Raw genomic sequence first — 22,549 nt, 5'->3', positions numbered from 1 at the left:
GCCAGCCCTAGCCAGCCAATGGCCTCCACTGAACCTCGCCATCCGCCCCCCATCACGCGCTTTACCCTCGCCCTGCAGGTTGCTTATCATGCTGTTGTTGTTGAACAACCGCGGCCGGCTGTGTTGTGCCGAGGGGGGCACTGTGCTGTGCCGTGGAGGGCACTGTAACTAGATTACGGCTGGATTACAGCGTGGCCAATTGCTCCCGTGAGGGAAATCAGGACAGAAATGAGGCGTCATCACATGTCATCACATGTTACAGCCCTGCCCTGTCCACTAGGGAACCCGTCCGCTGCTTGTCCCTTCTTCTCGGAGACGCATACCTCCACGGCTTTATTGACTAGTGTTGCGGAACTAATGCGTACGTAGACCAGAGCGGAAGGCGGAGTGGGCTTGCAGGCGGCACGAGAGGAGGCAGGCAGTAGCGCAAGTTGCGAATTCACATGTTACCTCGTAACCGACGGTAAACGCTGTGGACGGTCGCGCCCATGGCTGGCTGACGGAAGGTGGCTGCTGTATTGGGACGGCTGGGCTGGACGACGGCGGCCGGGCTGGCGTTGGGCCTACCAGGAAGGATGCGCCCGAAACCAACCTGGAGAACACCAGCGCTTTATATTCCAGAAACGCACCGCCTCGCCTGGTCCCGTCCAGTCCGCCCTCAGCCCTGATCGAACGGGCGGCCCAGCGCCGCCACATTGTCCTCCTCCGTGCCCGTGTCCGCCTGCTTAAGCATGGTCGCGAGCGCCTGCTTGACGCCAGGCAGATACCGTGGTCCGTGGCAACTTTCAACCGCGCAACAGTCCTGCAGTAACCCAGACTGACCTCCATAACACACGCACACAGGCATGCACATACAGCTGGGTTCCAATGCATTCCTTGAACACCACCACCCAAAGCACATGCTGCCCGCTGCATAGCACTCGGCAATTCATAACGCTCGTGCTGCGCTTTCCATGTCTTGTCCTTTACCACCACTACCGTATCGTATCTCACAACCTCTCTCTTACACTCCTTTTCACAGCCCGTACGACGTTGCGTACTGCGGCTCGCTGTACCTGCACTCCTCAATGTGTCCCACCTCGTACCCCGTATACACGAACCCTAGCAGCCGCACCAGCCGCAGCAGCCACGCGCTGGGGCAGCAGCAGCGGTCCGCCCGCAGCAGCCGCAGCAGCTTCACAGTGCCCTGCCCGAACGGGTGCCGGATCCAGGTCTTGCGATCTGCCAGCTGCTGCGATGCGGGGTAGCGCTGCCGCACCCAGCTTATGTAGCTAGCGTACTCGCTAAACCCCAGATCTGCGCTGGACGGCTCGACCGAGGAAAGGATGCGCCACACCCAGCCGAGCGGGTCCAGACCCTGGGTCGCGCTGGCCTGATCCGACCCCGGCGTCGCGGCGACATCCTGCTGCAGAGCGCGGCTTGCGCCTGCGCCAGGGCTGGCTTCCGCGCCGCCGGCCTCGCCCAGCTCTATCCCGGCATCGTCGCCGGCGCCGCTACTGCTGAGCCGCCTGCCGGCGCCGCCCTCGTGCCCTGTGGCGGCCTCAGCCTGCAGCTCCCGGCCCGTCGTGGCGCTACTGCCACTACTACTGCCGCCGCCGCCTCTTAACCTGCTGCTGCTGGTTGTTGAGCCGCTGCTTCTACTACTGCTACTGCCGGGCGATCCCAACGACAGCTCCCGCAGGAACTCGAGGAGGTACGGCTTGTACACCACCATCCAGTGCGTCACGAATGACGTTCCGTCCGGTGCGAACTCCAAAGGCCGTCGCATCAGCCGCCGAAAGGCCGCCATGTAGCCTGGTGACACGGAGCCACCGATGTTGACTAGCGCCCGCGTTGGCGAGCCGGCGGGGTCAGACGGCCCCGGCGGGAAGAGCAGCTGCACCGGCCGTAGCAAGACCATGTCTGCGTGCATGCATGCAAGATAGGTCAACCAAATGGGACGGATGAGGAAAGAGGCGTGGTTTCACTTGGGCCACAGTGCATAAAAAGAGCTATGGGAAGCCAACTGCAAGCCCCTGGCAGTACCCGTGTGTCAGCCGGCACGGTTTGGAGCCACGTGCATGCGCCCCCGGCCTTACCTAGGTCCCACACCACGTAGTGCTGTGACAGCTGCGGCAGCGCCAGCGCTGATCCTAGCTTCAGGAACTGCTGCATGTACCATCCCGATAGTTCTCGCCCCTTGAAGTGCTTGTGCTGATCGATGCCCAGGTGCTGCTCTATGTAGGCGCCCACGGCATCCACCGTGAGCCCGTTTAGCAGTTCGTCCTGGATGTGGCACTCCACGTTCGACGCGAAGGAACTAAAGATGCGGCACTTCTCCGCATTCGTGGTGACCACATGGATCACGCGCGGCTTCAGGTACGCGTTCAGCGCGTGCACCGAGGCGCGGGTGACACAGGATGGTTTCAAGCTGACGCCCACGACGTCGATCGGGGCGCTGCCGCGCTGCTGTTCCTCCAGAACGCGTACATGCGTGTGGAAGCGCACAAACGTAGCGAGTATGAAAAGCACGAGCAGCGCCCAGGTGAGGATTGAGCTTAGGCGGAAGCTTTGAGGCCGCCTGCGGCGTCCGCCGCTGCTACCTATTGCATTGTTTATTCCTGGTATGCTTCCTCGAGGAGACACAAGGGCGAGGCGGCTTTCCAGGTCGGTCTGTTCAGGATATGACCGTGCGTGGTGAGTCGCTCGATGAAAGGCCATGGCTATTAGCCATCTTTGTACAGTAGAACTTCAACACATGAATGCGTGCACGCTTAGTCTGCACAACACTAGATGCTCGGAGGATGGCGCCATGGCGGGAGGCGCGTCAACAAGGCAGGGGCCTTTACTCGTGCATTAAGCCCCAAACAATCTTGATTACACTACACCGTTAAAAATTGTCCCGAAAACCAATAGTCGCGGTATCGCGACTGCGACTACGCTGGCGACAGCTGGCCCTTGCCTCTCACTCCCACGGCCGCTGAACGAACTAAACCTTGAAGACTTGGATGTATGTCATATCACCATAAAGTTCTTACTGCATCGGGTTTGGAAGCCCGCGCGTGGGCGCTAACACTTAACCACGGCTATCGAGCGTGGTGTCGGAACCTGGAAAGTGGAAGGTTACCCCAGACCAGGGCCCAGACAGTAATGCTGGTTATGGAACTCATGATAACAATCAGCCCGCTTTCAACAGCACTGGCGCTGCCAGCGCTGAGTCAGGTGCCGTCCAGCACCTGGGTGCACGCCGTCCGCAGCTTCGCCACATACCACGACACCGACAGTCAGCGGCCGGCTCCCCATGAAAGCAAGCTGGAGGATTCTGAAACAGTGTCAGAGAAAGGAGCCGCGGCATCAGAGCAGGGGGTCGCGGCCGGGGAGCAAGGAGCCGCTGTGAAGCCAGAGCAGGGAGCGGGCAACGACGCCGCCAAGAACGCGCTGAAGCACACCACGAGCAGTGGCATGCGGTCGACGCCGCTATGCCGGCTCACCGGCCTCTGCGGGCGCACGGCGACTCGTATTATCGACACAAACATGCGGTGCCCCGTCTGCCTCATGGACCGACGCGACCGCCCGACTACGTTCTTCCCGGCTGTAAGCATCGACCAGACCGTCCGCCTGCAGCACAGCGCCGCTGGCGCCGCAGCAAGCAATGTGTGGCGGTCAACCAACCCCGCCTTCGTGATTTCCAATGTGTATCCGAGCTTCACCAATGCGCACAACTTTACTCGCTCCAACACGGGCCAAAGTTGCAGCCGCAGCAGCATTGCCGCCTGCGGCGCGTCGGTCATCCCTCCGACCCATATTGCCGCGCACCGCGCCCAGGCAAGATTGTCGGGTGCCGGCGGCAGCGTTACTGCGCCCTGGAAGGGCTTTGCGCCGTCGGGCTTGCTGCAGCGGGGCCAGCGGCCAGCGGCATCGCTCCCTCCCGCCGCCCTGGAGCAGCTGAGCTTCGGGTGCGGCCGCGGTAAGGCCTATCCTCGGGGCATCTCAAGCAAGCTCATAGTGGACCGGGCAGGCGCCTGGGGTGCCAAGTAGGATTATGCCATGCTGTTCAGTTGCCTAGGCCGCCTCGCGCCCGGGCTGTGCTGACAACTGTGTCGTGACATCGTCCATACCGCACCAGCCCACATGCTAAACCATGCAATGCTCTTGCGCAGCGCCACGAACGCCTCGCCACCGCGCCAGCACGGCCTCACCCCTGCTGAGCGCCGACTATGCAAGCCCTGTGCTGGCCACAGGTGAGCTACATTACTTGGCTGTAGCCTGGCTGGGGCTCAGGGAGGCTTTGCTCAACTGGGTCGGGTGGGCGGCATTGGGAGCGGTGACAGCACAAAGAGCGAGGTGCCTGGAAGCAGCCTGCTGCATTGGCAGGCGGTTGTGGTGCACCAAGTGGTCATCCGTGGCGTTGTGTGTCACGCGCAGGTGCGACGGGCGAGCTGTTGGCGATGCTGCATGAGAAACTAGGCGCGGCAGCGTAAGGGATGGCGGCCGCGGCAGACTAAGCCAGGGTTGAACCACTGAGAGCAGAATAGCAGGCAACCAGCACAAAGTAGGGTCAAGGACGGCGGCTGTGCTGCATGTCAGGTGCCCGTTTCGGGCACTATGTGCATTGTTTGTGTTCAGTACCAGCACCATATGTGAAAGTGTCTAGGTGCCATAGGCTGTGTGGTTCCAATACCGTAAGCTTTGAATTCGGGCGTGGATGATGGCACCCAAGCCCATGGCGTGCCGGGAGCGCTTTGGACCAGGCCGTGGGTGTACTGAGGGACTGCTTTCAGCAAACGCGTCTAATGTATTCAATTATTTTATGTTCAGTACAGTGCCCTCCACAGGTGCAACATGCCCCCATGGTGCATTAGGGCCATCCGGGACTTGAAAGCTCCATTCTAGAGGCGTGAGCCGCGTATGTTCGAATCATGCAATGAACCCAGGGCGCGTGCTGTGACTGCATGATGCCTGTGCCGTGTGTTCACCCGCATGTCTGTAGCTGGCGGCGAACAATGCCAAGACTGTTAGGCTTATGTACGTTGCCATATCGTATCGTCGCGCACAGCTGGATGTCTTGCATACATTTTGATTGGCTGAACCGGGATGGCCGCCTGTTATAGGCGGCATCGCAAGATTGTGCTGTGTATGGGGCCGCTCTGTTGGCGAAAGCCATCGTGTGGCAACGCCGCAATGGTTGTTCCTACGACGCCCAAAGCCGGTCTGGGTCCGAGCCTAGTTGTGGTCACGTGCCATGACATAATGACATACTTACACATCTCGGTGTATGAGTATGTGCCGCACAATCTGCTCCGGGAAATCCCTGACCTGACTATGCACCCCTGCTGCTCACCTGTTGTGTTGGCTACTGTGACCACTTGAAATTACTGTGTTCACAAACTTCGCATGCAACAGCAGCCAAGACAGCAGCAGCCTATCCGTGCTCGTGCCTCTTGCAGCTGTGCGGGCTCTTCACGTGAACTTAATTTAGCTATGTGTGTAACCTAGCACTCCATCGTCTCAACCACGGCATGCTTCCCCATTCCAGGATTCCCAGCTGCTCTGCTTGCTGAGACCACATACCCCCCTCCGCCCTGCAATCTGTAACATCGCCTCCACCAACCAGGCTACGAGCCCCTCGACTGCTCTGCCTTACGTCCGCAGACGACACAATTCCTGACGGCAACCCTGCACCACCCATTAAACGTCACACACTGACACCAACGCACGCATGCACCACACACCACTACTCCAGCGACCACGCCATGCTGACACCCATGGCACCCGCCGCCTGGCGCACGCCCACTGCCCGCCGCACGTCCACGCCGCCGCAGCCCGCCACGCCCAGCACCTGCAGCCCCACGCCTCCAAGCTCACGAAGCAGTGCCGCCACCACCCCTGCGTCCAGTCCCGCCTGCCGCCGCAGCACCAGACGCTGGGTCGCCACGCAGCGCGGCACCGGGCACGCCACTCGCGCCGCTGCCACGCCCACCCGGGGCGGCAGCACCGCCACGGCGCCCAAGCCCACACCCAACGCCGGCCGCCCCGCGCCACTGATCCTCGCAGCTGCAGGCCTGGGGCCGGGAGCCCTCCGAGGCGCGGCTGCCGCTGCGGCGGACACAACCGAGCCCACCTGCACCAGCGCGCGCACAAGGCCGCTGGCGTCGCCGCCGGCGCCGCGGCTGCAGCCGCCGCCTGCGATCACCAGGTTGCGGCTGCAGCCCAGCAGCAGCGCTGCCACCTGCTGTGCAGGTGTGCGCCAGGCCCGGCAGTCTAGCAGTGACGTCAGCAGCGCCGCCGCCTCGGGCGGCTCCTCCTCCTCCGGCGCCCCTGCGCCGGCAGCAGCGGCTACGGTGACGGTGGCAGCGACGCAGGCCGCTGGCGTGCCAACAGCGTCCCCCGCTGCCGCGGCGTCGGCAGAGGTGCTGATGTGCCGAGCCGGCAGTGGTGACGCTGCAGCAGCTGCTGCCGGCGCTCCCAATGCCACGACGTCTGCGGGCAGCCCCTGTCCTCCTCCTCCGAGCGCGAAGGCGACCGCGTCCTCCTGCTCCGCCTCCGCGTCCCGTCCTCCCTCCACCTCCACCTCGCTGCCCTGCTCCTCATCCTCCTCGCTATCAGCAGCCTCCTCCTCTCCGTCACTGCCATCCCCGTCGCCCTCCTCCTCCTCAGCCTCCTGCTCGTCCTCGTCGCCGCCCCCCTGCACGGCAGCCTCCTGCGGGGCCCCGTGCCGGCCGCGCGGGGGCTGGCTCGCCGCGGCGCCGTCCAACCGCCGAGTGTCATGCAGCTCCAGCAGCACTAGCGGCACCTGCATTGCACAGCGTGACGTTCGGTGATCACAAGTGAGAAGAAGGATGCGCGTGGGTACTCAATCTGATTGCCCGCTCAACGCAGCACATCCCTCTCCCTTCTGCATTATGGACTTATCAGCTCTTAAGCCGCTCTGCCCTTCCGTAAGCTGCACTAAGCAGCAATGCGCAAACCGATATCCCTCTCAACGACCCATTACCTGCAGCTCCTCGGCCACTGGGCGTAACAGGCGCAGCACGTGCTCCGGACTGCGGCATCTCCACAGCCGCAATCGCTGCAGCGTGGGCAGCGCCGCTGCCTGGCGCAGCAGATCCTTCACCGCCGCGCCCTGCTCCCACACCTGATGCAAGTCGCCCGCGCCGCCGTCGCCCCGCCGCTCCGCTGCCGCGGCGTGCGTGTCAAACATGACGCACAGCTCACGCAAACACACTGATGCGGCGAGGTCCGAGTCCGCTGCCGACTGCTGCAGCTGCGGCAGCAGCGGCGTCCGGGCAGGAGGAGGCGGCGCCGGTGCCGCCGCAGGCGCTGCCCACATCTGCGCCATCTGAGCCGCAACTGCGTTGGGCAGCTGCGCTGGCTGTTGCTGTTGCAGGCCGCCCAGCTGGTGCTCTATGAGCTCCTGCAGCAGCCCCTGCTGCGGCTGCTGCTGCTGCTGCTGTCCTTGCGGCTGGTACCCGGGCTGCAGCTGGGGGTGCTGCTGTACAAACGGCACGGGTGCGGCCGGCGCGGCAGCAGCAGGTGCCGGCGCGGCGGCGCGCGGCAGCAATGCCAGCGGCCGCCTCAGCGCCTGGTCTCGCACCCCCAGGGCTGCTAGACCTGGGAAGGCCGCGAGCAGCCCCAGCTGCGGCGGGACCTCCAGCCGCTCGCTGACCACCAGCCGATCCACGTTACCCGCCGCCGCCTCGTAGGACCAAAGAGCTGCGCGGGCTGCAGGCCTGCCTGCTCCAGCGTGGTGCTGGTGCTGGGCAGCCGCGCCCGCGCCAGCGGCTGCCGCAGGCGGGTGCGAGGCGGCCGCTGCCGCTGAGCCCTCGAGCACCACCGACCGCACCACTAGCGTGCGCAGGCCACGCAACCGGGACAGAGCCTGCGCCGCATGCAAACACGCGGTCAGCGCGTCAGTCCTCTAGCACAGCAGCCGTGTCATGTGTTGCGGCCCTCAAGTTGTGCTTGCCGCTGGCCACGCTGCACAGCTGCAGGAAAGCAGGCGCTCCTCCCTGCCCCCTCAAACTGCCCCCCCCTCTGCACATCCCCACCTCCACCCTCTATCCCGCTCCTCCCTGCCGCCCGGCCGTCTCACCGCCAGGTCACCGTCCCGCAAGATGCTGTTGGGTAGCGACAGGACCTCCAGGTATGGCAGCTCCTGAGGGCGGTGTGTGCCACAGGTGGAACACGAGTTAGGACGACAGCACGGCAAGCATGGTCTGCTGCTCTCTCACCAAGCCGCATATAGACGCATTCCAAGGAAGCCGCGGGAATGTAGCATCGCCTTGTAACCTTTAACGCTGCCGTCACCACCACCATGCGCAGTACGCGGCGACGCACGCAACGACACACTCGCACACCCTCACCTGCAGCGGCGACAGCACGTGCCCCAGCGGCTCCGTGTCGTGCAGGGACAGCGTGAGCCCCCTCAGACACGTCAGCGAGGACAGGCAGCTGAACCTGTGTGTCGCCGTGGGTGGACGAGTGCATCAGACACGGGCGTGTTCCTGGGTCAGTTCAGGCGACGGCTCAAGGAACGAGAGGCCAAGCACGGGGCCCAAGGCAGCGGGTAACTGCGGATTAGTTTACTTGCGAACACGTGCTTGCTCGAGCACACAGCAGTTTTTGGTGCTATGCCCTGTTCCGCGGTGGCGCACCTATGCCTAGCCCAGTGCGTGACGGTGTGCACGGCCACAGTGAGTCGCTGCACGCAGGGCGCGTCACGGAACGCCTGCAGCGTGCCGGGCCCCGGCAGCTGCAGCGGCGGCCCCTCCAGCTCTAGCCGCACCTGAGCCGGCAGTGAGGGACAGCCACAACACCACACCCGTCACACCAGCGCACAAGTGCAGCAAACAATGAACAAGCCCGCGGAGGTCGGACACCCAAAGCGCAAAAGCGCCTAGCGCCAGAACCCGCAGCTGGGGCACAAGCCCCCACCTACCTAAACGGGCACAAACGCTAAAAACAACTCCGCAACCGCAGGAACACCGCAGCGCCGTGCAACCACCCACAACCCACCCACCCACCTGCGGCCTGCGCCGGTGGCACCACCTGAGCGCCCACGCCACCTCCTGCCAGTCGGGCAGGGTGGAGGGCGGCGGCCAGGGGCTGTGCAGCGGCAGCACACGCCAGTCCAGCCGCACAACGAGCGGTGCCCCCGCGCCCGCCCCGGGCCCACCGCCCACGCGGAATTGCTGGTGGTGCTGCTGCTGTGCGGCCTGCTGCTGCGGCAGCGGCAGTGCGTCGACAAAGGCCTTCCACTCGCGGCGTGAGAAGCAACTGCCTGGCCGCCGCCATCTGGGGGTCCGTCACAGTGTTATCACACAGGGTGAGCCGGCGGGGTCGCAAATTCAGTCATGCTGAGCGCAAAGTGGCAAAAGCCATACAGGTCCTGTGATATGCCCCTATCCTTGGCACATGCACATCGTCAGCTATACGCGGTATCACAGCACCACCGCACGAACAGCGTCTGGGTCGCGTGAGCGGCCCTCCCCCCGACGTTCCTGACGTCAGCAGCACACACCTGCTCAAGTCCAGCAGCCGCAGCGAAGGCAGCGAAGCCAGCGCGCCGCCCTCCATCAGCGCCAGCAGCTGCGCCGGGCCCGTCCGCTGCCACGGCTCCACCACCCGCTCCCCGGTCCCGGCTCCCGCGCCTGCCCCGCCGCTGCTGTACAGCGTGCTGACGCCGGTGCTACCGCCGTAGGTGCCACCTCCGCCACCACGGCTGCTGCTGCCGCCGAAGTCGCTGGCTGAGCCGTTACCGCCATTTAGCTGCTTGCCTGCCGGAGGCGCGGCGACTGAGCCGGGGCCGGCGAGGTGGATCTCGCGGCAGTAAGGGAAGTGTAGCGACAGCGGCGCAACCGTGAAGCGCCGGAGACCGCGGCCATCTAGAATCAGGCGCTGCGTGAAGCTGGAAACACACAGGCGTGTGCGGCGGCAAGTAACGCGCAGCGCTTTGCGCGAGGTCGCGTCCAGGCGGCCCAGCACGTTTGCGGTGACGGACGGCGGAAGCACACCGAACAGCCACTCCCGCTCCAGCGACAGCGGTGCGAGGCTGCCTGCTAGGCGCCGACGGGTGGCTTGGCGGTGGCGTGATCTGCATGTGATACCGGGAGCGGTAAGCGGGTAAGTGACGTGCGGAGGCGTGTTGGGGTGTAGAAGGACCCTGCCTGGGTCGACGTGGCGGCGCACGACTGCACCCCCCCAGCCAAAGCCAGAAAAGGGGGGGGGGGGGAATGGTGCAGCCCCAGGTCTCACGCCAGTCCGCCCGCATGTCCAACGTCTTCACCTTAGCCAGCACCAGTATTTGTAGGCCAGCAGTACAAAACGAAGACGAGTTTGTTGGTGGCGATTGCGCCGAATCGCTCAGTGCTTACCTGAGACCGCCCAGCCACTGGAGCACCGCCTGAATTTCCCTTGGAATAATTACTTGCGAAGAGTTGCTCATCAGGTTCGCTGCGAAGACCCAAGCCCCGAGCGCAGCTGGCACCGATGCCAATACGAGCGCCATCGTGCTATTGACTGGCTTGGGCTTCAATTGTACTTGAGGTCTAAATGGGTTGCGAAGTATGGCAGCTGCTGTGCAAGCAGAGTGTGCAAGAGCCAACGCAATTTCCTCAACACTTTCGCGAGCGTCAGCCCAGTCGGGCAGTTCCTGAGGCCAGCTGAACCCGTCCATACAGCTGGTCTAGTAAGCAATAAGTTTTGCGTCCGAATGAATGTCAGCCCAGACCACATTCCCGAACACCATTCTGAAACACTGCCGTACTGGCAGTCGAGGAGGCGCTACAATCTCTCCCGTTGGTTGGTCTCCCGTGTTGGTTATTTGGGTTATTGGGCAGCACTGCCTGTGAGGTGGTAGCTGCGGTCCGAACTTGGGGCCCTGGGAAGTTAGCGAGGCGCCTGCCCTGATCAGGCTGAAGTGCCTCCTTGTCTGCCCGCCTGTAGCGCCTCCCCGACTGCCAGTACGGCATTGTGTCGGTTCACGGACCGTCGGGAGGACTTAAGCCCCGACCAAGCGCGTTGCTGTTAACTACACATGCGCATTACATACCCAGACTACCGAAGGTGCCAGGCAGCGTAGCTGCACCGTGTGTAACGCACCCGCTTGTAAATCAGGCTTGCCGAACCCACTTCTCAACACTCAGCAGTGAACAACTCAACACAAAGTTTTCAGCATAACAAGGTTACGTCGTCCGGCGCTCATGCCTTCAAGCCTCCTATCCTGGCGCGTGTTCACCTACCGTGCCCTAACCCTGCCATACGGCCTACCAGGTTCCAGGGGTGAAACTGTCAGGCTCTGGCCACCTTGGCTGCTCCCATAATGCACGCCTCTGATGTCCGCGCAGTCCCACAACGCTGTTTGTGATCACTTGTTCTCCTCCAGCCACTTCGCGATGGCTTGCTGTGTCTCAGGGCTCAGGCCCCGGGCTTTCCCAACCTGTGCACACACGGGAACGAACGACGCCGGTTGGCGGCTGGGACCGTGGCTGCAGGCCCCGTGGGCGGAGCAGTGGCCCGGAGATACCGCATTCGCGTCTTAAACACAGCAAAGCAAAGACAATGTCGTGAACGCGATCAATAGGGGGCGGGTACGATCTGGCGCCCGAAGCCCTGCCCAAGGTGGTGCCGGCTTCGGACTTTGGGGTTGCTACGCCGCACGATGAAGTACGGCGCCGCCCCCACACGCCAACCACATGCTCACCTTGGCGGTGGAGCCCTCGAACTCAAAATACTCCTGCGGCCCAGTGGAGATGGAGGAGGACAATTTATTGGAGGACGCGCAGCTGGAGGAAAGGCTATGGCGTCTGCTGCGCCCTGCCGTGTACGAGTCAGGTCCAACGGTTGCCTTACTGCCATGCCTGCCACCCTTCTCCGCGCGCCTGCTAAGCATCTTCGCCTTCACGGGCCTATCCCATCCCACCCAGGCCCCAACCCAGCGGTAATGCGACGAATGCGCTACCTTGAAGTTGCGCCGGTAGTAGTCCTGCAGGCGCTCCTTCTGGTAGCGCTCCCGGTTCTCATTGGAGCGCTTCAACAGCTCTGTCGGTGGGTTGGCAAGAGCATGGCAGAGACGTCCAGTGATGAGGGCGGGGCGAGCACTTCAAGCGGTTGCGCGTCGGCGCATTTTTCGAAGCGCAACGGGGCACGCTTGCACTGTTTGGGTACCTCAAAGTCCTGGTTGTTCTGCGTGCCGATATCCCTCATACCACTGCCTGGTGAGCACGCCCACGACTCCTGGATGTACGCCCGCTACCGCGACCCATGCCCGCGCCTCCCGCCCGTGCCGTCAGTTCAACCGGGCACCTACACCAATAGAAACAAGGTGTTCGCGCCTCCCTCCCGCCACTCCCTCCCACCCACCCTGCACGAAGGGCGAGGTGGCGTCATCCACCTCCTTGTTGGGCAGCTCCAAGCGGGCAGCCGAGGAGGCCAGCGGGAAAGACGCCTGCGCCGGCGAGCAGCAGCAGCAGCAGAAGCATCAGGCCCGAGCTCATTGGCGAGAGCATAGGCACGGTGGATTCGATTCGCGTACCCTGATGTGTTGCAAGGGTGGCAGCGCTTGCAGCGGGCATTCCGTGCGTCAAACGTCACTATGCGGGGCCAGGACGCCGACACGCACCAGCAGGACCAGCGAGGTTGCGGCCGCGATGCCGGCGGACAGGAGCCGCTGCTGCACCGGCACAGGCTCGTTAACCCTGTAGGATGCGAAGGCCGTGTTGCGGGGCGTGTGGTTGCGGGTGTTGCGGGTTCCGGTGCCGGGTGTGCACACTGCGGACTTCAGTTCGGTTCGCCTCAGGTACATGCATACCTCAGTGTGCACATCGGGGCCACAGCAGCCCGTCGCGACTGTCCTCGCTGCACCACTGAGGTGGATGCTTGTCTGTGGTGCAGCATGCTCGACATGCTGAAGCGATTGCCTACGCAGTATGAAGTATAATATCAAATAGTGTGATTGCATCACTGCAACGGGGCAGCATTGCCGTCGGGCGCTGCAAGCAATGGTCATCGCGCATCGGAACCCGACAGGATTCTTGAGGTTCTTTGCACACATGATCTTGTTTATGTGTAAACGGCCTCTATAAGCGTAGCTACAAGAGAATGTTGTTCTGCAAGGGTCAAAGCAAAACTGATTGAAGCCAATTGCGACAAGCACGCCCCGCGTACATCAAATAGAGGCAAACACAAAGATGTGGCGTGCGTTGATGTCCAGCCGATTTGCGTCGTGGGTCGTGGGCAAGGTCAGTCTGCCCAAAGAGCGGCAATTGCAGCACGAGCTCGACCTGCAGCGCCTGTACATCCTCACGCACCTAGCGCGAGCCGGAGCCGCCGGGAAACAGGTCAACTTGCAGGCGCTTATGCTCAAGGTGGGGTGGCCGGGGTAGGCCAGAAGGGCTTGGGTTTTGGCGTGGTGAATTCAGAGAAGTGTAGGGGTGGAGCGGGGTTGGTATGGGGGCTCAACCTGTGTCGTATTGCTCGCCGTCACCAGTGCCAGGTTACGCCAGCACAGGTCACACAAGCATGTGACATGCAGTTGCTGAGGAGGCATTGGGAAGCCATAGTCGAAGGAGCTGTGTATCGGGGCCACAGTAGTGGCCAAACCCTTCGTCCATACGCGTACACCGGTACCACGGCGCGGCTCCGATATAAGGAATTGCGTGCCATCATATCGCCCGCGTGCCCGCCAACATGCCCCCAAGCCCATTCGCAAGTCGACCCGCCTGCCCGCCCCCATGCCCACTCCTCGGTACTCCTGCCTCCCCTCCACCTGCCCGCGCCCGCAGAGCCAGTCCCTGGAGCCGCCTGTCATCCGGGCGGAGGTGGAGGCGGCCCTGACGGCGCAGGTGGTGGCGGTGGCGGAGGCGCTGCACCAGGAGCTGAAGCAGGTGTGTGCGTGCGCGTGCGTGTGTGTGTGTGTGTGTGCGCGCGCGTGTGTGACCGTGTGTGTGTAAGGGGGTTGGGACGGGGAAGGGGGAGAGGGTGCTGGTCGCGGAGCTGTGGAGCTGCACAGCGGCAGCGGCCACGGCAACGAATGCAAAGGAAGCACACGAGGTGGGGGTCGCACTGCAGGCTTGCGTGAACACGTCCGGCAGGCACATGCAAGTCAGCGCTCCGTGTCGCCCATGTGTGTCCGGGGCCGGGGGGCGGGGCTGCAGGCAGGCGACCCGGCACTGGCGGCGGAGGGCATGGCGGCGGCGGCGGCTGAGATTCAGCGCCGCAAGGCACGTGACGCGTCCGGATTCAGCAAGCTGATCAAGGGTCTGCGCGGAGACAACAAAGCCGGCGGTGGCAGCGGCAGTGGCAGTGGCAGCAGTGGTGGCGGCAGCAGCAGGGGCGCGCCGGTGGCCTGTGGAGCGGAGGGGACGGGCGCGGCGGGCCCCGGCCCGAGCAGTAGCGGCAACAGTGGCGGCAGTGGCGGCAGCTGGCGGGTAATGAGTCAGTCAGCGCTGGCGGCGGCGTTGCAGCGGCGCGGCGGGTTCTCGCTGTCACTGCGCCCGTCGTCGGTGCCACATCCCGAGGCGGGTGGGTGGCGCGTGTAGTGCAGTGCGGTGCGGTGCGGTTGTGCTAGGGATGACGGGACTCGTGCTCGGCTCAGGGATGCTCACGGCTGCTCAGAGATGCTCAGGGCTGCTCAGGGGCGTTCATTCTACAAGCCGAGCCAACCGCTGTCCCTAGCTTCCTCCATCAGGAGGTGAAGGCCAGACCTCCTTTGCGCTTTGTGAGCTGGTGCTGGGTCTTGGTTTACTCGGGATTGGAGTAAACTACCCTCCCTTGCTCCCTCCATGTCTCACTTCCTGGCTCCCTCCCTGATCTGCGCTGGCACGCAGGCGTGGGCGTGTTCTTGGAAGGCGAGGCGCGGGCGGGCACTGTGGTGGCCGTATTCCCGGGGGTGCTGTACGGCCGCACACAGCTGGCGCACATGCCCAATTTCCCGAAGGTGCGTAGGGAGGAGGCGGGCCGTGTGGGTGTGGGGTATGGGCGTATGGAATGTGCAAGCAGCGCAAAGGGAGAGTGGAAGTTGCACGCAGGATGCGCAAGCAAGCAGTGCGCAGTGCGGGTGTGTGACGGGCATAGCAGCTGCATTGTGGCGGTGGGTGCACAATGCTGGGCCCACAGGGCCACCAGCGGTCAGGCTTGGGTGATGTGGGTGGAAGCGGTCTCTGCACGTGCACTTGCATCTGTATGGCTCACGTGTGTGTATGTATGTGTATGTGTGAATGTGTGTGTGTGTGTGTGTGTGCGCACCTCCTGCCTGCCCCCAGGTGGACACAGACAACCCCTACCTCAGCTGCCGGTACGACCAGAGCATTGTGGACTCCAAGCCCTGGGGCCGCGGCGACCCGGGAGGCAGCAGCAGCAGCAGCAGTAGTGGCAGTGGGCGCAGCAGTAGCAGCGAGAATTGGCAAGCGACGGCGGCGCCTGCCGCGGCGACAGCAGGCGGCGGTGGCACGTGGTGGGGTTGGGCCGGGCCGCTGTCTGCCGCCCTGACCTACCTCGAGGGCCGTCACCCGCTGGCGCTGGGGCATTACGTCAACCACCCGGGGCAGGGTAAGCGGCATCGGCATGCGCGGGGCGCGTGCTTGCGATCTGGCCATGCGAATCAGCTAGTCTCCTTTCCACCATTTACCCCGTGTGCCTGGACGAGCTGCTTCCTAGTGGTCTGCACGTGTTGTGGTGCCACCTCACAGGCCCAGCGCCTATCCCCCTCCTGCCCACTTCGCTTGCTCCACCACACCCCCACCGCTTTACCCCCCCATTTGCATTGGGTTTGGTTTAGTTGGGGCTGGGGTTTACAACCCCACCTCCCATACCCCAACCCGTACAGGCCAGTCGCCCAATGTGTTGGAGGCGCCACTCGACATCCCGCTGGATCACCCGCTACTAGGTGGGAGCGAATGCAGGGGGTGGGGCTGGAGGGGAGGGGGGCTGCGGGGGCCCCACCGACCAGGGGCGGCGTGGAAGGAATGGCGGCACACCACTGACCCAGTTTGATGATTGCGTTCATGCGGCAGGACAGCATAGCAAGGCCATGAGATTGGGGAGCCATGGCGCGCTCGAAGAGCTCGGCCACTTCCGCCTTGGCCTGCGCATGGCGCTTGCTAATGAGCCCACGTCGATAAAGCCCCCAGCTAGTGCAGATTTGCGGCCTCTTGCGTGTGTGCAATACCGCTATCGTTCTAACTACTCATTCCTGGCCACACTCACTCTCCCCAGCCTTGTTGACTTGCTCCGCCTTGGTCTCCTCAGCCTCGCGCCCCTGGCTGCGAGCCTACCTGCCCTGCCTCCAGCCGCCACTCCACTACGACCCATTCAATAAGGCCGCCGGGAACGACGCCGACGAAGGCGACGACGAGGAGGACGAAGACGACGAGGAGGAGGACGACAGGGCGAAGCGGGCCGCCGTAGCAGCGGGCGGCGATGGTGGCAGTGGTGCTGTGCCGGAGCGGCCGCGCGCCCCCGGGGAGCTGCGGCGGCGGCAGCTGTTGGAGCCACCGGGTGGCGTGGTCCGGCTGCTGGTGCTGGTGGCGACAAGGGGGCTCAAGGATGGCGAGGAGCTGTTGCAGAACTACCGGATGAACCCACACGTGCGCCGGCCCGACTGGTGGGTGGAGGGGCGGGCGGGGCGGGCAGGATGGGGGCACGGGGCGTGCGGGTGTTTGCGTGGATGGGTGAGTGGGGAGGGGAAGAGCTGGTTGTGGGAAAGGACAGAACGGTTTGGGCATGCAAGCAAATGGCGTTTGGGTGAGAGGGCTGCTGACCGCATTCGGCTGTGTCTGCGCTGGAACCTGGATCCCGCAGGTATGTGGTGCACGACGCGGAGGCGGAGGAGCGGCGCTGGGCCAAGATCCGGGCCCTGGATCTAGGATTCAAGGGGGGCAAGACTGCGGCTGCTGCTGGCGCTGCTGGATCCACGGGCTCTGGCGGCTCGGGCAGTCAAGGCTCGGGGCCGGCCAGCCCTGCAGGTTGAGCTGGGCCGTGGTGTGGGGGCCTGTCAACGGGCCTGTCGCACACCAGGCCTGTAGGGCTTCGCGACGGGCGCTTGCAGTCATGGTGGAGGTCACGATGCTGCTTTGGCAGGTCGCGGAGGTCGCAGGAACGCGCACGGAGGACGAGCTGTGTGGGAGGCAAGGAGGTTCGGGCTCGAGGTTCGGCGGGCTGTCTGTCGTGTGCAAGATCCAGCCGATGAGGATTGACCAACTGCTTTCATAAAAACAAGCATTCTGATACTGCTACTACATGCTCGTTGTAAAGCTCCTGGCGTCTGCGAACGACAAGCAGCAGGCGCGTCAAGTGGAGCAGGACTGCGAGACATAGACACTAAGCCAGTGACATATAGCAAATGAGTGAGATGGAAACAGATAGTAAACCAGGGAGAACGGAACTAGTACAGCGACTGCAAGCGATTTCGCGGCATGCAGCCGCCGACCCAAACGTCCCGCTTCCGGACTTGGCGAGTCAGTTGACGACACTGGTAGAGCAGATTCGGGGAGCGAGCAACGTCGGCGGTAAGCGGTCGCAGGCGGTTGTGTTCGTGTGCTGGGTTGCCGGTTGTGGGTTCAGGTGGGAAGGGCGGAGTCAGGGCCAGCGACCATGTTGGTAGTTTGCTCGGGGTGTGTTGCCTTGAGAAGGCCATGGGGGGGGTAAAGGTATATGGATATGGCAGGGGGCACGGTGCTGTAGCACTCGAGTCCGCCCAAACGAAGCTGTGCACATCCCGCACGTTTCAGCCCAACGCTGCCTGCTCACGCTCCAGGAGGGGGCGAGCCAAGCACCTCGGCGCCAGCGCGGACGCATGTGGCGACGTCAGCGTCCGCAGATGACGAGGGCGCCGCTGGCAATGGCGAGGCTGGGGGCGATGGGACCGGCGACGGCACGCCCTTAGCCCAGCCCGCCAAGAAGCAGAAACGAGGTGCGGCCGTGCATGCACGGTTGCACAATACTACTATATCCTCTACAAGCCCTCTGCCCACCGACAAACGCACACCAGCCACATGCTACACCACTCCACGCCCTCCACACGCGCCTCCGCACGTGCATTCAACAGCTCCACAGCCCCTTTGACCTTCATTTCGGTTTGGTTCTGGTTACCTCCATGCGCGCCCAGCAGCTCCCCGCGAGTTCGACTTCGGTCGCTACCGCACCCGCTACGTGGCTCTGGAGCTCATGTACGTGGGCTGGGCGTTCCAGGGCTTTGCGCGCCAGGACAACACGGAAAACACCATCGAGGTGCGGGCGGGGGCGGGCGGGCGGATGGGCGAGTGGTGGTTGTGGGGATTGCGAGCAGGGTGCAACTGTGTTTGGAGGTGTGGTGAATGCGCCTGCACCCGCCACTTGCGACACCGCGCAGGGTGTGTTGTTCTCGGCGCTCCGCAAGACCAAGCTCATTCCCGAGGCGGCTGCCAAGCCCATCTCGGAGCTGGCCTACAGCCGGTGCGGTCGGACCGACCGAGGTGTGAGCGCCCTGGGGCAGGTGGTAGCGCTGCAGCTGCGGAGCTGCGCGCGAGTGGAGGAGCCGGAGGCGGACGTGGAGCAGGTGGGGGGAGCACTGTGTGGTGCTGTGCCGGTGCCTTGAAGAAAGCAGATGCAGGGTTATTGTGTACGACATTTTCACTATGAACAAGAGAGGCACTAGGAAGCAGCGGGCAGTCGGCGGGGGTGTGGGCGGGGGTGGCGCCGTGGCACACCCTGAGGAGGTGGGCGGCAGCGATCTGGCAGCCTGGCAGCCTGGCGGCGGCGGTCTGGGGTACCATGACCCGAGTATGTGTGGGCCTGCGCGTGAAAGTTTGCAGTGCCCGTCGTGGTGTGTGCAGGAGTTCGACTACCCGCGCCTGATCAACAAGGCGCTGCCGCCCGAGGTGCGCATCCTGGGCTGGACGCCAGTGCCAGCAGACTTCAACGCCAGGTGCGGCGGCCGGGCGGGAGAGTGGGTGTATGTATGTGTGTGTCAACTGTGTGTGTACCGCATGCGTATGCTGGTAGTCTGTGCGCGTGTGCGGCGTCTGCACGTTGGTGGCAGCCATGGGTCACAATGGGCGCCGCCATCCCAACCTCCGCACTGGCATCAGCGGGCGTGCTGCTGCGCGCCCCACATGCCCCATCCATCACAGGTTCAGCTGCCTGTACCGGCAGTATAAGTACTTCATCATACAGCAGCGACTGCCGCAGCCGCCGCTGCAGCTGCCGCAGCTGCCCACCCTGCCGCCCGCACCCGCCGCAGCAGAGCAGGATGCAGGGGACCCGGGGGCGGCGGAGCCGGGCCCCGGGTCCGCAGCGGACGCAGCAGCTGCTAGCAGCCAGCAGCAGCAGCAGCAGCAGCACTCGCTCGACATTCAGGCGATGCGGACGGCGGCGGCGCACTTCATTGGCGAGCATGACTTCCGGAACTTCTGCAAACCCGATGTCGCCACGGTGAGGTGATGAGCGCAAGAGCACGTGAGTGTCTGCTGCTAGGTTATAGGCTCCCAACCGGGCGGCACGTGCTGCCGGCTTCCTTCACGCGTGCCTGCAATCGCGAGCGGAGTCATACACCCCTGGTACCTGTAGCCAAATTCGGACATGCTGCGCACCCCTTTCACCGTGCAACCACACGCCACGCCCTGCCATCTCCATCTCAACATATCGCCGCGTGTCATGTGCCCATCAATCCGCCGCCCCATGCCTGCTGTGTACACCGCGCACAGGTCCGCAGCTTCCGGCGGCGCATCTTGTCCTTCACGGTGGAGCCAGTCACCACCTCCGCCGCCGACGCCGCCCACCAGGTGTACGCGCTCACGGTGCGCGGCACCGCCTTCCTGTGGCACCAGGTGGGGTGGTGGGGTTAACTTTGAACCAACCCCGTAAGGAAACAGTCGCGCTGCAAGGAGAAACTGCAGCCGCATATGCGAGCTGTGGTACATCACCATAGGTAGTCGGGTGGGCTGGTGGGGTGTGGGCGGGGCGGGGGCGGTCAGGGCCGTGGATGGCGGAGGCCGGGCTGTGGGCTGGTACAGAGCACATGCAGAGGAGGTGGGGCCGAGGTGCGGCAGCGCGGGGCGGGGTTGGGGTGGTTACTCGCACTGGTAGGCTGACGTACTGCACGGGTGTCACGAGTACCGGGACACTGTGCGCGGGAGACGACATAACGCACGCGGTCTATGTCAACGGCTTTGCGCGCACCGTACAAGTCAAGCAGTCATGCGTACCGGTATGCGAGAGCGTGTCCATGGCCGTGGTCCCTACCTCGAATCGCACATGCACATGCATCTATGCACATTATACACATGTCGTGCCACACACACCGGCGCCGCCCTCCACGGCAGGTGCGCTGCATGGCCGCCATCCTGCTGATGGTGGGCCGCGGCCAGGAGGCGCCGGACGTGGTGGCGCGGCTGCTGGACGTGGAGGCCTGCCCGCGCAAGCCGCAGTACAGCATGGCGCCCGAGGTGGGGTGCAGGGGGCGCGGCCGGGGGGGCGGGGGTTACACTCATGAGTATTCAAGAAGTGACGGCGTAGCCGGGGTGGTGGTAGACACCAGCGGGGGACAGGATGGGAGAGAGAGGGTGGGACGACTGTGAGGGCCCGAGGGGAATGGGAAGAACCGTTCGCAACGCTTGGTGACGGCGCGTGGATGAGGCAGGCCAGGGTGCGTAGCGCGCATGCGGAGTACCGTTATCGACGATGGTATTTCCGTATTGGTGCTTGGAAGCATGAAGCCCGGCCGGAAGCAATTTGCCTCGAATGGCTTGACTGCGCCGGCCCCCCTGCACTCCCCCGTAGGAGCCGCTGCTGCTGTACGCATGCGGCTTCCCCAGCCTCCAGTTCCGGCGCACACACGCCGCAGTGGAGGTGAGAGCCGATTGTGGGTTGTGCGTGTCAAAGCTTGCAACAAATGGCCCCAGCGTGAGAGAGCAAACAGTGTGAAGGCTTGAGGCTCTAGGCTGGAAGCCGTGAGGACCTCAGGCCTGCATGCGGCGTGGTGGTCTCCTCATGTGCCGCATGCGCTTGACCGAGCCCGGCTGCCTGCCCGTGTGCTCAGTGGACCCACAATAGTTGTCAATGACACCCACGACTGTCCTTGTGTCCGCCGATGACTTACTGCCTCAGGCCAACCTAGTGGATGTGGCCTCCCTGCTGCATCGCCACCTGATCGGGGCCGCCCTCACCGCCGCCTGCCACTCACGTCTGGCGGAGGACACACGGTGCGTGAGCGCGTGTGGCGCGTGCAGGAGAGCGGCGGGAACATGGGGCAGCAGGGCTGAGAGGGGCAGAATCGCATGGCGTGTAGCGCATGAGGCAGGACTAGGAGGGAGCGGGGGTGGGAAATAATGACAAGGGTGGTGTTCCTGGCGTCTGCCGTCATGCGTGTGCAGGTGTGCGGAGACGGCGAGCACGAGCAGTGGCGGTGCGGGCGCGGGTGCGGGCGCGGGTGCGGGCGGGCGCGGCTCCGGCCACGTGCCTCTGATGCGCCGCCAGACGGAGCCGTCCATTGAGGAGCGCTTCGCACGGTGGGTGTGGAGAGCGTGGGATGGGGGCGGGCCCTTTCCTGTGCGTTGGGCATGTTGCTGGGGTGTGTCTGGGAGTGCAAGATCTGTTTGCTCTGCTGGCGTCTGCGTGCTTCATGCCACACCCATACCCTGCCACTGGCTCCACCTCGCCTGCGATACTAAGGCGTGCGCGCCCTCGGGACACGTGTTCAGGCGCGGTCTGCCATGGCCGCCGGAGCCCCTGCCTGGCGGCTCGGCGGCGGCGGCAGAGGAGGATGACGGCATGGGGGAATGAGAGGGCAGCCGGCAGCGTTGGCATTTGGCAGGCTACGGTATCCTGAGCAGCCACGTCTCACACCTGACGGTCCAGCGTTTGGGATTTCGTGGAGGGCCTGAGCTCATTGCTAGGATAGCTAGCTAGTGGCGGTGGAAGAGTACGGAAGCGAGTGGGATAAGTGTTGGCGCTAGTGAACGCAACGCACAGTGACGCCTGTCGGCGACGGCGGGTGTGTGTGACAGGTGCGCGTTGTGCATGACCCGGATGGTCATAAGTACAGCCCAGGTAGTGGTGGAAGCAAGCAGCCTGCAGCCTTATGCAATGCAGTTACATTACATGGGCCGAAGCTCACGCCGTCTCTGGACAGGCGGCTTTCAACCCAATCAAAACTCGTGGGTCAGGCGCACAAGTGGTGGCCTGGTCACCCCGTGCTGTGGTGCGATGCTGTGGCGCGCACGTGCACTGGATGCGAGGTTGTTCAAAGGCAACATTCATAATGCAAATATGCAACTTTGTGTGCGCCGTGGCATAGTAGTGACGTGGCCACATGCAAGACCGCAATCACGCCACGACACCTGGGTGTTTGGCCATGACAGCATCGCAAAACCGCGGCCTTTCACCGGATGGCCCCAATACACCGTAGGGGATTAGGGGCATGTCGCACCCGTGGAGGGCACTGTCCTGCCTACCCACACCCTGTCTCCCTTACTTACGCCTGCACCGTGTTCCTTGCTTTCAAGTGCAATCGCTAGGCACGCACAATGAGCTTGACGAAGCAGGCCACGAGCGGGAACACGATATGTACCACTACATTAACCACTTTGACCCAGCT

At 63.8% G+C, this 22,549-nt stretch overlaps 6 protein-coding genes across 7 annotated transcripts; 3 read left to right on the top strand and 3 right to left on the bottom strand.

Annotated features, from left to right (window-relative positions):
* Positions 1-172: 172 nt before the first annotated feature.
* CHLRE_02g086250v5 (uncharacterized protein) lies at positions 173-2,732 on the bottom strand. Its single transcript, XM_043059335.1, has 2 exons — positions 2,079-2,732; positions 173-1,902 (listed from the first exon to the last, which is right to left on the bottom strand). Exons 1-2 carry the CDS (start codon positions 2,698-2,700, stop codon positions 1,016-1,018), a joined length of 1,509 nt encoding a protein of 502 aa, XP_042926969.1. The 5' UTR covers positions 2,701-2,732; the 3' UTR covers positions 173-1,015.
* Positions 2,733-2,854: 122 nt separating this feature from the next.
* Positions 2,855-5,348, top strand: CHLRE_02g086200v5 (uncharacterized protein). Its single transcript, XM_001701880.2, has 3 exons — positions 2,855-3,946; positions 4,140-4,220; positions 4,405-5,348. The coding sequence occupies exons 1-3, from the start codon at positions 3,130-3,132 to the stop codon at positions 4,458-4,460; spliced, it is 954 nt and encodes a 317-aa protein (XP_001701932.2). The 5' UTR covers positions 2,855-3,129; the 3' UTR covers positions 4,461-5,348.
* A 2-nt stretch (positions 5,349-5,350) lies between these two features.
* CHLRE_02g086150v5 (uncharacterized protein) lies at positions 5,351-10,802 on the bottom strand. Its single transcript, XM_043059334.1, has 8 exons — positions 10,353-10,802; positions 9,500-10,072; positions 9,003-9,273; positions 8,634-8,764; positions 8,343-8,436; positions 8,072-8,134; positions 6,974-7,858; positions 5,351-6,772 (listed from the first exon to the last, which is right to left on the bottom strand). The coding sequence occupies exons 1-8, from the start codon at positions 10,421-10,423 to the stop codon at positions 5,714-5,716; spliced, it is 3,147 nt and encodes a 1,048-aa protein (XP_042926968.1). The 5' UTR covers positions 10,424-10,802; the 3' UTR covers positions 5,351-5,713.
* Positions 10,803-11,009: 207 nt separating this feature from the next.
* Positions 11,010-12,932, bottom strand: CHLRE_02g086100v5 (uncharacterized protein). Its single transcript, XM_001701684.2, has 6 exons — positions 12,788-12,932; positions 12,599-12,674; positions 12,340-12,424; positions 11,939-12,018; positions 11,681-11,713; positions 11,010-11,416 (listed from the first exon to the last, which is right to left on the bottom strand). Exons 1-6 carry the CDS (start codon positions 12,871-12,873, stop codon positions 11,345-11,347), a joined length of 432 nt encoding a protein of 143 aa, XP_001701736.2. The 5' UTR covers positions 12,874-12,932; the 3' UTR covers positions 11,010-11,344.
* Positions 12,933-13,042: 110 nt separating this feature from the next.
* On the top strand, positions 13,043-17,239 carry CHLRE_02g086076v5 (uncharacterized protein). Of its 2 annotated transcripts, none has more exons than XM_043059333.1 (8): positions 13,043-13,343; positions 13,761-13,862; positions 14,133-14,499; positions 14,805-14,914; positions 15,240-15,525; positions 15,803-15,862; positions 16,225-16,579; positions 16,777-17,239. In XM_043059333.1, the coding sequence occupies exons 1-8, from the start codon at positions 13,167-13,169 to the stop codon at positions 16,943-16,945; spliced, it is 1,626 nt and encodes a 541-aa protein (XP_042926966.1). In that variant the 5' UTR covers positions 13,043-13,166; the 3' UTR covers positions 16,946-17,239. The 2 variants fall into 2 exon arrangements, with proteins under 2 accessions (XP_042926966.1, XP_042926967.1); XM_043059332.1 differs by having other exon boundaries at positions 16,192-16,579.
* A 53-nt stretch (positions 17,240-17,292) lies between these two features.
* On the top strand, positions 17,293-22,548 carry CHLRE_02g086050v5 (uncharacterized protein). The gene is made up of 12 exons (XM_043059331.1): positions 17,293-17,483; positions 17,732-17,887; positions 18,086-18,204; positions 18,326-18,511; positions 18,789-18,880; positions 19,086-19,386; positions 19,659-19,781; positions 20,277-20,399; positions 20,734-20,802; positions 21,061-21,155; positions 21,327-21,461; positions 21,654-22,548. The coding sequence occupies exons 1-12, from the start codon at positions 17,327-17,329 to the stop codon at positions 21,733-21,735; spliced, it is 1,638 nt and encodes a 545-aa protein (XP_042926965.1). The 5' UTR covers positions 17,293-17,326; the 3' UTR covers positions 21,736-22,548.
* The last annotated feature ends 1 nt before the right edge of the window (position 22,549 follows it).

This window comes from Chlamydomonas reinhardtii, chromosome 2, assembly GCF_000002595.2.
Source record: "Chlamydomonas reinhardtii strain CC-503 cw92 mt+ chromosome 2, whole genome shotgun sequence".
Taxonomy (NCBI): Eukaryota; Viridiplantae; Chlorophyta; class Chlorophyceae; order Chlamydomonadales; family Chlamydomonadaceae; genus Chlamydomonas; species Chlamydomonas reinhardtii.
The sequence above is the reverse complement of the archived record's forward strand: the minus strand, read 5'-3'. Positions and strand labels throughout refer to the sequence as shown.

What these genes read in the sequence shown, in the direction of transcription:
- CHLRE_02g086150v5 (XM_043059334.1), bottom strand. Translation starts at nt 10,423, where the DNA reads ATGAGCAACTCTTCGCAAGTAATTATTCCAAGGGAAATTCAGGCGGTG. An exon ending in CAGTGGCTGGGCGGTCTCAG is followed by an intron (nt 10,073 to 10,352) that starts GTAAGCACTGAG and finishes TATCACATGCAG; the next exon opens with ATCACGCCACCGCCAAGCCA. An exon ending in TGCGGGACGGTGACCTGGCG is followed by an intron (nt 7,859 to 8,071) that starts GTGAGACGGCCG and finishes CATGCGGCGCAG; the next exon opens with GCTCTGTCCCGGTTGCGTGG.
- CHLRE_02g086200v5 (XM_001701880.2), top strand. Translation starts at nt 3,130, where the DNA reads ATGCTGGTTATGGAACTCATGATAACAATCAGCCCGCTTTCAACAGCA. An exon ending in GAGCTTCGGGTGCGGCCGCG is followed by an intron (nt 3,947 to 4,139) that starts GTAAGGCCTATC and finishes GCTCTTGCGCAG; the next exon opens with CGCCACGAACGCCTCGCCAC. An exon ending in AAGCCCTGTGCTGGCCACAG is followed by an intron (nt 4,221 to 4,404) that starts GTGAGCTACATT and finishes TGTCACGCGCAG; the next exon opens with GTGCGACGGGCGAGCTGTTG.
- CHLRE_02g086100v5 (XM_001701684.2), bottom strand. Translation starts at nt 12,873, where the DNA reads ATGCTGCACCACAGACAAGCATCCACCTCAGTGGTGCAGCGAGGACAG. An exon ending in CACCTCGCCCTTCGTGCAGG is followed by an intron (nt 12,019 to 12,339) that starts GTGGGTGGGAGG and finishes ACCCACCGACAG; the next exon opens with AGCTGTTGAAGCGCTCCAAT. An exon ending in TCGAGGGCTCCACCGCCAAG is followed by an intron (nt 11,417 to 11,680) that starts GTGAGCATGTGG and finishes GTGTGTGCACAG; the next exon opens with GTTGGGAAAGCCCGGGGCCT.
- CHLRE_02g086076v5 (XM_043059332.1), top strand. Translation starts at nt 13,167, where the DNA reads ATGTGGCGTGCGTTGATGTCCAGCCGATTTGCGTCGTGGGTCGTGGGC. An exon ending in TGCAGGCGCTTATGCTCAAG is followed by an intron (nt 13,344 to 13,760) that starts GTGGGGTGGCCG and finishes CCGCGCCCGCAG; the next exon opens with AGCCAGTCCCTGGAGCCGCC. An exon ending in TGCACCAGGAGCTGAAGCAG is followed by an intron (nt 13,863 to 14,132) that starts GTGTGTGCGTGC and finishes GCGGGGCTGCAG; the next exon opens with GCAGGCGACCCGGCACTGGC.
- CHLRE_02g086250v5 (XM_043059335.1), bottom strand. Translation starts at nt 2,700, where the DNA reads ATGGCCTTTCATCGAGCGACTCACCACGCACGGTCATATCCTGAACAG. An exon ending in CTACGTGGTGTGGGACCTAG is followed by an intron (nt 1,903 to 2,078) that starts GTAAGGCCGGGG and finishes GCATGCACGCAG; the next exon opens with ACATGGTCTTGCTACGGCCG.
- CHLRE_02g086050v5 (XM_043059331.1), top strand. Translation starts at nt 17,327, where the DNA reads ATGGAAACAGATAGTAAACCAGGGAGAACGGAACTAGTACAGCGACTG. An exon ending in CCGCCTTCCTGTGGCACCAG is followed by an intron (nt 19,782 to 20,276) that starts GTGGGGTGGTGG and finishes CCTCCACGGCAG; the next exon opens with GTGCGCTGCATGGCCGCCAT. An exon ending in GCACACACGCCGCAGTGGAG is followed by an intron (nt 20,803 to 21,060) that starts GTGAGAGCCGAT and finishes TTACTGCCTCAG; the next exon opens with GCCAACCTAGTGGATGTGGC.